The sequence below is a fragment of the Macrobrachium nipponense genome, chromosome 13 (genome assembly GCF_015104395.2).
Source record: "Macrobrachium nipponense isolate FS-2020 chromosome 13, ASM1510439v2, whole genome shotgun sequence".
Classification (NCBI taxonomy): domain Eukaryota; kingdom Metazoa; phylum Arthropoda; class Malacostraca; order Decapoda; family Palaemonidae; genus Macrobrachium; species Macrobrachium nipponense.
The window spans coordinates 54,979,961-54,993,611 of NC_087206.1; the positions used below are offsets into that span (position 1 = coordinate 54,979,961).

A 13,651-nucleotide genomic window follows, 5' to 3' on the forward strand; every position below is an offset into this window, starting at 1 on the left:
AGATGGTACGTGGTCAGCGCTAGGCCTACCAGGCGTACCAACCTTGGATGGTCTGCTTGCGCATTATATGACGTCACGGTTCCAGCAGGGTCCGGCAGCGCTGAATGTTCCTCATCCCCCGGGCTTGCAATTTATGGGAATTAATGCCGCTGCTTCTCCATCCCACTCAGTATTTACAGCGATGCAGAACGTGGGAGGTAATTTGGCAGCAACGTGCGGTTACCAGCAGAAAAGAAAAAAAACCTCTCAGTCTCTCCTACGAGAGGGGATGACGTCACACTCTGAGATGGCAGGCCGTGATGACGTCACAGACCGATTCTCGGCCTTTTTCGCTGCACCCAGACGCTAATACGCCTTCTGATCCGTCAATGCAAACTGTAATGCAGAAGTTACAGGATATAGAGGAGAGAATGAATAAGAGAGACAAAAAGAAAAAGTGTGATTCGCCTTCTTCGTCTTCTTCCTCTAGTTCGGCGTCATCGCTAAGTCCGATAACGTCACGGCGAGCGCCAGTCAAGCGTTGGAGGAGGTATTCGGGAGTTCCTAGGGCGGATCCTCGGGCCCAAGAGGAGAAGAATCAATTCTTCCTCTTCTTCGGACGAAGACTGTCATTTCCAAGTCAGCAAGAAGGTCGGAAAATCAGTGGCTATTAAGCACAAGGTTGCCAGACGAAGCCGTTCGCAAGAGTCCGAACAAGCGAGAGAGGTGACGGCCGGCGAGCTAGCGCCGAGGCGGAGTTGCCAGTTCGGATCGCAAAAACTGCGATACCTCTGGTAAAACGACGTTGCGGCGGAAAGGTGCAGCAGAGGATGAATGCAGGTCCCAGTTTCGCCCGTAAGGCCGTTCAAAATACGTACGAAGGACGATAAGGCTCTATTAAAGTACGAAAAATAGAGTTGGCAACCTCGGCGGATACGTTCGTTGGAAGGCAGTGTCCAGTCTGGATAGAAGGCTGAGGCGGGCTCGCCGGACGCTCGGAAAAACGATGCCAATGCTAATAAAGACGAACTTACCTCTGTCTTAAGGGAGCCTTCATCTTGGAGACTAGACGAGATTCTCGCTCTAGATCCGTGAGCAGAGAAAGAGTGAGACGTTCTCGTTCCCCTGCTGACTATCTGGGATCAAGCCAACAGCGGCCAGCAAAGATCAAAGAGGCCGCGGCCGTAGGGGCAGGCGGCCGTGGAATTCCGGGCCGTCTGTCAGAAGATAGAGGCGAGACAACATCTCTCGTGACGGAGAGTGGTTACACTAGAGCCGGAGGAAGGAGAAAACCAAGAGTTTCTGGCCTCGTATGCAGAGGTTATGATTTGATTCGTCAATTCAATAGCCTTTCGGAGAAGACAGAAACACCGGCCAGTATGCTTCCTCCTGGAATTGACATGGCGTTTGGACTAAAAGAGGGATACCAAGGTGTCGTATGAATTGCCTTGTTCGAGTCATGCGGAACTCGGTCTTGCAACACGTAAACGCAAAGATTGCAGGGAGGGATAATTCCTTAAGATCTAATAGATCATTTAAATTTAAATTTACCCCCTCCAATGATAAAGCAAAGGAAATATTATACGACACCGAAGGTCCCTTTGCTGTCTAGACAAATGAACCCTAATGTTGTAAGGTTAAGGCCTGGATTAACCTTGGATCAGGTTAAAATGGAGTGCCCTTCGATGGACGTACCAAGAGGCTGCCACGTTAGAAGCAACAGCTTCTTCTGTCTTTCAGGCGGCGTCCTGGTTAGACCTTGGTCAACAGCAGTGGCGAAAAATTGCATCCTCGGAAGCAACAAGGAAGTAGTGGATGAAAACCATTGTTCATTAGATTACTACAGTCAGGGTCCAAGGCGATTGCGTACCTGACAAACGTAAGTGCCAATGTTTGGGCAAATATCCTGCTAATAAGGAGAGATGCAGCATTGGCTAGAATTGCTAGACTAAGCCGCAATGTGGATTTGGATTCCCTGTTAGCAATGAGGAATGGGGATATCTTGGAATCGCAACTACTGTTGCCAGAGGTCATACTGGAAGAAGCGATAGATAGAAGAAGGATGGACACTAACGATAGGTGGTGCAACAGGCAGTTAGGAAAACCTCTAACAGTCAAACTATTCCTTTGGAGGGAAGACAACAGCAGATGTCTCGAAAGAAACCAGTGAGACATAGCATCCCTAATAGAGTCACAAGACCTCTTCCCCAAAGAGGATAACTCATCGGCCCTTTCACAATAGAAAACAACAGAGGAAGGGGCAATAGGGGAAGGGGGAGAGGCTCAAGAAGATAGGATGGGGCGCCTCCCATCACTCGGCCACACCAGTGGGGGTTGCCTGGCAAATCAATGGAAGGTTTTGGTGGGCAGGAAACTAGGGGCAGAGCAGTGGGTGGTGGATTTTGTTCTCAGGATCGGGTATTTGATTCCGTTCGAGGTAACCCCGCCCCTGACAGATCAACATTATCACGCTCATTATGCCCACAAATCTCAGAAGGCCACTATTCTGCAGGACGAAGTGAAGAAGATGATGGAAAAAGGAGCTGTGCAACAAGTATGCAGTCCGACAAAAGGCTTCTACAGCAGGATTTTCCTGGTACCAAAGCCAACGGGGAGTGGAGGACAGTAATAGACCTGTCAACGCTGAATCTGTTTATAAGGAAAACCAGCTTCAAGATGGAAACTCCGGAAAACGGTTCTACAAGCAGTCAGAATCGGAGACTTTATGCTGACAGTCGATCTAAAGGACGCATACTTTCAGATACCAGTCCATCAGTCTTCAAGGAAATTTTTTCCGCTTCAGTCTTGCAGGGAAAGCTTTTCGAGTTCAAGGTCCTGTGCTTCGGATTGACAACGTCTCCTCAAGTTTTTACAAGATGTTCACCCTCGTGTCGGCGTGGGCGCACGCTCAGGGGATCAGGCTGATAAGATATCTGGATGATTGGCTGGTGATAGCAAAGTCCAGGGAGAAATTACTCAGGGACAGGGCGGCCCTCCTGCAGCTTTGTCACAGCCTAGGTATTGTGGTGAATCAGCAGAAGTCGCAGCTGGATCCAAGTCAACGTTTGGAATATCTGGGAATGGTGATAGACACAACACAAGCCAAAGTATTCCCGACAGACCAAAGAGTACAGAAAGGCAAACAAGTGGTGAATGCCTTTCTGGGAAAGCAGACACAGCCAGCAAGACAGTGGCAGGTGGTGCTGGGAATCTACCTCCCTGGAGAAGCTAGTACCACAAGGAAGGCTACACCTTCGGTCCCTACAATGGAGGATGAAGGAGTTTTGGTCACCAACAGTAGATCACCCGTACGAGCAAATTCCCTTGTCGGCAGAAGTGAGGAAAGACTTGCTGTGGTGGGTGGACGACGACAATCTGACAGGGGTGGGTGTCCCCCTTCAACAATCCTCCCCAGACCTCTGCTGTTCTCGGATGCGTCACTAGAAGGCTGGGGAGCCCATATGGAGGAGTTGATGGTGTCAGCAAAATGGAGTTGCAAGGACAGAGAACTCCATATAAATGCTGGAGTTGAAAGCAGCTTTCCTGGCTCTACAAGAATTCAGGGAGAGAGTAAAGGGACACTCGGTGGTATTGATGTCAGACAACACCACAGTAGTAGTTTATATAAACAAGCAAGGAGGCCTAGTTTCTCGGCAGTTACATGTGATGACAGTTCAATTCACCCAGTGGGGCTATAAAGAACCTGGTAGACATCAAGGCCAGGTATATTCCGGGAAAAAGAAACATAGTGGCCGACAAGTTGAGCCGCAGGGATCAGATTCTGGGAACGGAGTGGTGCCCTACACCAACAGGTAGTGGACAGGATGCTCATGTTGTAGGAAGGACCGATCATAGACCTATTCGCAACCAGGTACAACAAAAAGTTGGCAGTGTATTGTTCAGTAGTCCGGACGCAGAGGCAGCAGCAGAAGATGCGCTACACACCCCTGGGACAATCTGGACGTGTACGCATTTCCTCCATTTTGTCTAATCCGTCAGGTTCTGAACAGGGTAATGCGGTCTCAGAACCTCAAGATGACCCTGGTAGCCCCGCCGTTATGGCCGAAAGCAGAGTGGTTTTCCAGACCTACTGGAATCCTAGTAGATGTGCAAGAGAGTTACCTCCATGGAGCAACCTTCTGTGTCAGCCTCACGTGGAGAGTACCACCAGTCGGTAAAGTCCCTATCGCTTCACGGGTGGAGACTGTCAAGTATCTCCTCCGAGAGCGAGGGTTTTCGCAGAAAGCAGCAACTCAGATGGCAGGTAATATCAGAAAATCATCTGCGACAGTATACCAAGGGAAGTGGTCAGCATACTGTGATTGGTCGTATAGGGGGAACGTGTCTCCACTCGGTACCACTATTCAGCAGTTAGCAGACTTTCTGATATATCTCAGAACAGAAAAACATATGTCTGTATCTGCAGTGAAGGGGTACAGGGCTGCTCTAGCCTCAGTCTTACGAATGAAAGGAGTGGACATATCGTCTTCATGGGAGTTGGCCATGCTGATGAGGAGCTTTGAACAGTCATGCCCACCAAGGAGCTAAAAGCCCCAGATTGGGATCTGACCAAGGTACTGAGTAGTCTGACAAACCACCCCTTACGAACCACTAAGGCAGTCCACGGATAGGAGCCTGACCCTGAAGACAGTCTTCTTATTGGCCCTGGCTTCAACCAAAAGGGTGGGGGAGCTACATGGCCTCTCATATCTCATAAAGCACTCGAGAGGTTGGAGATCAATGGTGTGTGAGTTTGTCCCAGAATTCGTGGCAAAGACGCAGGTTAGAAGCAGTGTTGGGTTAACTGAATGGATACCAGTAAGTGTTGGTTTACATCAGGGATCTGCTTAAAGTTCATATCTTTTTGACCTGCTTATGGATGCACCAATCCACTTGGTGCATGTTGTCCAGCCCAAGAAGAGTCCTACTTGGAAGAACTCAGAGGTTCTGGAAAAAAACTAAGCCCTATTAATAATAACGTTTGCTGATGACATCATGTTATGCCAGCACCAAAAGTGGAGGAAGTACTGGAAGGCAGAGGATTAAAGATCAGTAGAAAGAAGACTGAATACCTAAGTTTTAATGAAGATCATGACTCCAAGATTAGTATGAAGGGACAGGGTTGAATTGAGTAAAAAAAAATTAAAGAATCTTGGTTCAACAGTAGCTGATGTTGGAATTTTGTACGTAGAAAAACTAACAGTGTTCAAGCTGGATGGAAAAAAATGACAAATTTATACAATATTTTGTATTCTTCCTAACATAAAAAACCAACATCATCATGTGATAGGATGGTGAAATCATCAATTAAAGAGATAGACTTCTTTGATTGCTGGAGAAGAGGGTTCCGTTCCGCCTCTCTTCGGTCACAAAAGTTGTTGCCTCCTACTCCCTTACCTACACAAGCCAAATATATGCCTGAAAACCCCACTTCTCTCCCAAGGATTGTGAATGGTAGTTTGTCTTGGCTCTTAAACAATACCTCTTTGGATTATTTTATGACAGTTTATATTTAAGGTTATGTGCAACTTTTTCTAGCTCTGAAATGGTCAGTTAAGAACTTAGTTTAGAAAGGACCTTGAGAGCTGCCTCTTCTGCATCAGTTTCAATAGAGCTCCTTGATAGGTATCCAACCTATCAAGGAGCTCTATTGAAACTGATGCAGAAGACTGTTTCTCATGATTCTTGGGCTTTGATTAAGGACTTTTCCCCTCCATCTGCTAAACCCTTAAAATATATGACAAAGAATGTGGCAAATGTTTGAGAATGTCAGGTGTCTTGTGCGATTGCAAAATCAACAAGAAGGTTAAAGGAAGAGTGTATAAGCAGTAATGAGATCAACTTTGATGTATGGAGCAGAAACATGGATGGTAAAAAGTGCAAGAGAGAGAAATTGGAAGCAGAAGATGATGAAAATGCTCAGGTGGATGTGGGTTGGGGATTGACAAAAAGGGACAAGATCAAGAATGAAATATAAAAGGAACTGCTAAAGTTGTAAAACTATCAAAAAAGGCCCAAGAAGATGACTGCAGTGGTATGGCCATGTGATGAGAAGGGATGACACAGTGTTGGGAGGAGATTGATGCAGATGTAGGTGCCTGGTGGGGAAAGCAAGAGGAAGACCAAACCAAAGGGAAGGTGGATGGATGTAATTAAAGACTGCAAGGCAACATTTGTCTGAGGACCAAATGTGTTTGACAGAGCCAGGTGGAGGAAAGCTGTCCAGAAACATCGACCCCACATAGAAGTGGGAAAAGATGAAGAGAAAGAAGACAAGCAGCAAATTTTTTACAAATAGACAACTGTAATGCAAATCTAAATGTTCATTAGCTAAGGTAAACACATCAGCACACAGTCATTTTCTCAACACATCAGCACACGCTATTTCTCAATCAGTAGTTTACCTCAGCACTTTCTGCGTTTTTTAGGTATATATCCGACACTGAATAAATGAATAAATATTTTTGACAATGAAATTATCAAATCAGTAGTTAGGATACGTTTGCTTATGATTTAATTTGGAAATAACTCTAATAAGTTGCTCCATGCCACAGCATATTGTGTTGGATTTACCAATTTGTATTACTGTTGTGTTGGATTTACCAGTCTGTATTATTAGCAGATTTTCGTTACTTAACAGGGTGGCCAGACCCCCCCCTACCAAGTTGAGGTGTCACTGTACTACAGTTACAAAACCTCACCTTACAGAAGCGTGCAAGGTCGCTTCTTCTTCTTCTTAACAGCCTAAAGCAGCCTTTGTAGCAGTTTCAAAATACTTTCCCTAACACCTTCTTTAGTTTTCGCCGAGCACTCAAGATAGGCAAATGCATTGATCTTTTCCGCCATATTACGACCTTCTTCAGCTTGACAGGCTCTTGTTTCATCTTCTGAAGTTCCTTGATTGTAGTGGCATCATTTCGCAGATCCTGGAAAAAAAAAAAAAAAAAAAAAAAAAAAAAAAAAAAAATTAGTATGGTTCCCCTAAAAAATTGATTAAACTTAAAGGTCAAGTTAAAATGATTCAATAAATAATTCTTCAATAACCGCAACTAATCAAACACAATTAAAATAAAAAAAAAATTCTGATGGCAAATGGACAGCATTGTCACTTGAGGACACTGCACTATGGCATTTCAAACATAATTATAAGGAGAAAAAAATAAATAAAATCTTGCACAACCGAGATGTTTCAAGGGTGACTTCACATGGGAAAGTGGTGAAATCAGTTTGTGGCGAGGCTGGGTGGGGTACTTAACAGCAGGGAAGTATATTATTTGTGAGAATCTTACCTACTGTTAGGGTTGATGAATCTTACCTACTGTTAGGTAAGTATATTATTGTGATGAATCTTACCTACTACTATGTTAAAGATAGCTGAATCCCACATTAAGATGAGGATGGTGGGTACTTGCGGCTAGACAAAAATCCTCTCAGCCATTCGAGCTAAAGGTTTCTTGCATTAAACCCAAAACCTTCTCACCTGATCAAGAATCCTTTCTGGATTTTACCACCACCAAAAGTTGGGTTCCATTCAAGGAAGAAGGCTCTCATACATGTGCAGCAAAGAGCAGCCTTACGGAGAAAACCGCTTCAATTCAGCCAGACTGAAACAAGTGGTATGAGGGGAGCACTGCTGTGCGACTGAAACAAGCGGTATGATGGGAACCAATGTGCTGGGTCCAAAAGCCCTATAAAATGAGTCACTTTAAATAAATACCTCTCCGATATAAAGGTACGGTCCTATACAAAATTTGTACCTTCACGCTCTCCAAAATATTGAAAACCAGGATTTAAATAAAAGAGCCCAAAGAATTCCTCTTTCTTCAGTTCAAGAAAAGACTGCCCACTAATAGTAGTGGATTAAGGGCTTTACTGCTTTCAAACACGATTCTGTTTACTTAGGTAGTGAGTGGGTAGAAACCAAATTGCACTTCTACTGTGCCACATCAATCTTATCCTCGAGCGACAAATGACTTAACACTAAATGAAGTTACAACTGCTGACCACATTAGAATGTTTGCCTTCAATAAAGGTAGAAGATATGAAGCTAGTTCTCTTGCACTAACCTAAGCAAATATGTCACAGAGGACCTTGCGCTCCTTGACAAAGACTAGAAGTTTCTGAAAAACACCAAACAAACGGTTAACTTTGCCTCTTCCTGGCTTAACTTTCAAAAATACCTTCAACCATTGGCAATAACAAACTAGGTTTTCTAAAACTACAATAACAGTTAATTTTCGCCCTTCCAGGTTTAACCTTTGGCAACAACGACCGTGTTTCTTAAAACCATAAAACAAAAGATAAGTATGCCTCTTCCAGGATTAACCTTTGACAAAAATTATAGTGTATTTCTAAAACGGATAATAAAAGATGTCCTAGGTTTAACCTCTCTGACTCAGTTTAACTGCCCAACAGGGCAGAGAAGTTTCATCTTCTTCCCCACACTAAGGAGGTTACATTGGAATCTTACAGGTCACTGTAAAACGTAGCCTTACATCACCCTTGGTTCTAAGGCAAAGATCAAAATATATTGCATTCCCTTTACAACAGCTTAAAGAAGGGTGCTGGCAATAAATTAACTTATTAACTGATGATAGTGCTAAATAAAAAGGTTCATGTAAATTTCTGATAAGTTTAGGACCTGCATCTAAAGATATAGAAAGAGACTGATATAGAGATGAAGGGGCTTCAATCTAAAAACCTTATAGTGCTGATCGTCAGCAAGATCTAAAATTACATGTTACAATACCAAGGAAAATATGAAATGATAACTTTGGAAGTAGATGGTGAAAAGTCTTACCATCTCTAAACAGAATCCCAGGTGCTGACAATTCCACAAAATGGCACCCTCAGCAATACACAGACAAAATGCTTCTGACCCTAGGCCACGGCTGTTCAATTAAGGACAGATCCTGTGATAACTTGAAAATCTTATTGGGAGGGGACATTCTATCACCACTAAGCAGTTAAGGAGATGCATAAGTTAATGGAAGTGTATGGAATTGTGTAGTTGAGTTGATTTCCTCTTAAAAGAAGAATGAGAGCATTGGAAATTCTGAAAAAAAAATCATTTTCCCTGAGGATACAAGGGTTCTACTGGCGACTAGAGCAATTCTTTAAGGGGGGCCGGCCGGAAACCCCTATATATGGAGGTATAGGGCGAAAAATGCAGTCATGAAAAAATTCATGGAGCTTCGTATGGCAATTGAGAATACGTATACGAAATATTTCGTCAAAATTCCTCTTACTTTCATAGTTACAGGGTAATTAGTTAATGCAACTCAATAAGCCTAAAACATGATCCGTACAAGAAAATGCAATATTTCCTCTATTATCGTAAATTTTGATAATATTGTCAAAGAAATTGGGAGAAATGGCATCTGTAGACATTCCCGAGTCGAGAAGGAGACCAGGCTCAGCTACCAAGTACAGTCCTAATTTAGTGCGATCACAGACTTCAGAGTAGTCTACACGTTCCATTTCACCTCGACATACGCCTGCTTTTACGTATGTTTATGTATGTTTCGGCAAGAATTTCATCATGCCAATGAGGAAAAGACAAGGAAAACATCTCGCTAACATACAGACGAAGAAAAATCGCTCAAGTATTATTACAGAATATCATAATATATGCGTAGTAGTGAAAAGAGAGGGGAGGGTTGCTTAGTAACGCCCCCGTCTTGCTTGACAGCACACGTCACACTGTGCACCAAGGCTACGATCTTTGAGCAAAGAGATCTTCATTTATGATAAATAACAAAGTTTTGGTTTTTTAAAAACCCAAAATGGAATATGAAATCATAATCTTAATCATGATTTATTAAATTGTCTTTGTAAAAAAAAAGAGTACGCCTTCGAGTTTCACCTTTTGACATTCTCTTGCATTTACGTTTGTTTATCTTTGTTTCGGGCAAGAATTTCATCATGCCAAAGAGGAAAATACAAGGAAACATCTCGCTAACATACAGAAGAAGAAAATTCGCTGTAATAAGCCGAGTTAGTGAAGGGGAGAGAGGGGGTTACGTAGGAAGGAGTGCCCATCTTGCCTCAAGCAGTGCCCCAGGCTACGATATATGAGCAAAGGGATCATCATTTATGATTAAAATTATGATAAATAAAAGTGTTTTGGTTATTAATACACAAAAAAGAAAATATACATTCATAATAATCATTATTTATAACATTGTCTTTACAGAAATACGAAGGAAAAACTTTGAACGCCCGTATCTCAAAACTATACTTATGACCTTCAAATCTATCTGCTCACTTAGTTTAAAGCTATAACATTGGAATTTGGTATATAACTCAGAAAGACATTATAGAACAATCAAATAGAGCCCTTTTTTCCAATTTTTGTGTTTTTCGTATTTTTATATAAAAATTTTTTCTCTGATTTATAGGGCTTATTTTTTTACCATATTGAAAAATTCATATCTTGCAAAAAAAATGATATTGTTAAGATACAATAAAGTTTTATACATACTTACCTGGCAGATATATACTTAGCTATAGACTCCGTCGTCCCGACAGAATTCAAAACTCGCGGCACACGCTACCGGTAGGTCAGGTGATCTACCATTCCGCCGCTGGGTGGCGGAATCCCAACCATTCCCGTTTTCTGAGCCAGATTTTCTCTTACACCTGTCTCCTGAGGGGAGGCTGGGTGGGCCCTTAATCGTATATATCTGCCAGGTAAGTATGTATAAACGTTTATTGTATCTTAACAATATCATTTTTATACATGCAACTACCCGGCCAGATATATACTTAGCTGATTGACACCCTTGGTGGAGGGCGAGAGACAGCTATATATATAAACAAAATTCTAATAACGGGAAACAACAATTGTTGTAGGATATCAATCCTTGGTTCTTACCGTTGGGCTGAAGACTTCATGATTACTGTCATTTAGTCTGCCTGCCTCAAGAGCTTCAGTGAGGTAAACCACCTATGACCGAACAGCCCTTCTGGATCATGTCAATGGGGGCTAGCCCGCGTTAACGCGACAGAACTGCCATGGATCGTACCAATGGGGCCTTACCCGCTTACATGGCAGAGCCTGACCTGTATCTTATCAATGGGGGCTAGCCCTCTTACATGAAAACAGAGCTTTAGGCTTTACATAATGCACAACGAGGAGACCAAAAAGAAAAGTTAATCCCGACCACCATGACCTCTCTAAACCATGTTAAATCTAAGAACTGAAAAGGGTTCTTCCTATACCCTCTTTCAGTCAACCATAAAAACCAAACACCATAATGTTAAAATTACTTAACCTAACTAATTAGGATAACCTCAGCTCCTCCTCCCAGCACTAAATCCGCGGACCACATATGCTCCCAGTGAAAAGCACTTCTCATAAGTAACTCTCACATCCTTTAGATAGTGAGAGGCGAACACTGAGTTACACTTCCAATACGTGGATTTAATTAGATTCTGAAGGGGACCACGTTTTATGAAAAAAAGCCATTGAGGTTGCTATGGCCCTCACTTCGTGTGCTTTTTACCCTGAGGAGTTTAAATTGTTCTTCACCACATTTAAGATGCGCTTCCTTAATAACGTCTAAATGAAAAACGTAAGGGCGTTTTTTGATATTGGTCTTGTAGGATCTTGACCGAACACCAAAGACTTTCTGCGTACCTCCCAAAAGAGACTTTCTTTGTAGATAAAATTTTAGCGCTCTTACTGGACAAAGGGTCTTTTCCTTTTTTTCTTCCCCCGTAAGAGAAGAGAGTGCCTTCACTTCGAAGCTTCTAGGCCACGGTTTTGATGGGTTTTCGTTCTTGGCTAAGAAGAGAGGCTTAAAAGAGCAAATGCAGCCTCCTTCTAAACCCCACTCTGCCCTCTAACGCTTGAAGTTCACTCACCCTTTTTGCCGTGGCTAAGGCAAACAGGAATAAAGATTTCCTCGTCAAATCCCTAAAAGAAAAGAATTATTGGAAGGTACGAATCTTTCAGACATCAAATACTGCAGCACTATATCAAGTTCCAACTGGGATTTTTATTATTCTGACTTTTGAGGTCTCGAAAGACCTAATAAGGTCATGTAGATCCTTATTGTCCGACACCTCCAGACCCCTATGCCAAATAAACACCGAGGCCAGCATACTTCTATACCCTTGATCGTAGATACCGCTAGGCCCCACACTTTTTCTTTCTAAGGTAAAGAAGAAAATTTGCAATGTCGGTTATAGAGGGTACTGGAAGAGGATAGCTCATGCGTCCTGCACCATTTCTTCTAAAACACTTCCCACTTCGACTGGTACACCCGTAATGTGGATGGTCTCCTGGCTCTTGCGATTGCTTTTAAAGAAGCTTCGCGAGAAAACCCCCCTCGCTCTAACGGAGCCTTCGATAGTCTGAAGGCCAGTCAGACTTAGAGCGGGGAGGTTTTGTGATACCTGTCGAAGTGGGGTTGTTTGAGAAGATCGCTCCTTAGGTGGGAGCGATCTGGGAAGATCCACTATCCCCACTCCAGCAACTCTGTCACCCAATAACTAGGGCTGGCCAAAAGGGAGCGATCAAAGTTAATTTCGTTCCCTCTGAGGAGGCAAACTTTCTTATTACTTCCCCTACCAGTTTGAAGGGGGGAAAAGCGTACCCGTCTATTCCCTTCCAGTCCATGAGGAGACCGTCTATCGCTATTGCTCTTGGATCCGCGATGGGGGAGCAATAATTCTCCAACCTCTTGTTTCCAGGTGGTTGCGAACAAGTCTACGTTCGGCCTTCCCATAACCCCATAAACTGATCACACACTTGAGGGTGGAGAGTCCATTCGGTGGGGAGCACTTGGTCTCTTCTGCTTAGCAGATCCGCTCGAATTTCATTTTCTCTCCCTGAATAAATCTCGTTAGAAGAGAGATCTGCTTCTCTGCGCCGAAAGCAACAACTCCCTCGCTGTCTCGTAAGGGAGAATGAATGAGTTCCCCCTTGCTTCCTGATATATGCTAGGGCTGTCGTGTTGTCTGAATTGACCTGAATGATCAATCCTAATATCTGTTCTTGAAAGTGCAAGAGAGCTAGGTGAATGGCTTTCAGTTCCTTTTTGTTTATGTGCCAGGACACCTGAGCTCCTTCCCAGGTTCCCGACACTTCTTGCGAATCCAACGTTGCTCCCCACCCTACGTCCGATGCGTCTGCAAACAACGCTCGGAGAGGGCTCTTTATGTGCAAGGATATTCCTTGACCGAGTTTCTTGGGTCTAACCACCACCGAAGATCTTGTTTGACCTTGTCCGTTATCCTTAATGACTCTTCGAGGTCCTGGGAACTTTGATCCCAGTTCTCCTTCAGATAATACTGAAGGGGTCTTAGGTGCAGTCTCCCTAGGGAAACGAACTGCTCCAACGAGGAAATGGTTCCCAGCAAACTCATCCACTCCCTCGCGGAACAAAGTTCTTTTTCCCTAGAAATCCCGACACCTTTGTAAGGCAGCGTTCTATTCTCTCTGTTGACGGAGACGCTAGAAAACCCCGAGAATCCATCCGAATCCCCAGATAAACTATGTTCTGCTGGGGATCCAGCTGTGACTTCTCGAGGTGACTAGGAGTCCCATGACTGCGTCATCTTTAATGTTATCGAGGTCCTCCAGACACTGTTGCTTCGACTTTGCTCGTATTAGCCAGTCGTCCAAATACATCGAGATTCTGATGATCCCCTCTAAATGTAACCA

The 13,651-nt window shown here is 43.5% G+C and overlaps 1 protein-coding gene across 1 annotated transcript in view; it reads right to left on the minus strand.

Annotated features, from left to right (window-relative positions):
- Window positions 1-6,686: 6,686 nt before the first annotated feature.
- The window catches only part of LOC135225791 (ras-like GTP-binding protein Rho1), a 210,325-nt gene continuing 203,360 nt past the window's right edge, over window positions 6,687-13,651 (minus strand). The window contains 3 exon segments of the mRNA XM_064265271.1: window positions 6,687-6,754; window positions 6,757-6,842; window positions 6,845-6,905. Of these exon segments, the coding sequence (XP_064121341.1) occupies window positions 6,716-6,754; window positions 6,757-6,842; window positions 6,845-6,905 (186 nt within the window). The 3' untranslated portion in view covers window positions 6,687-6,715.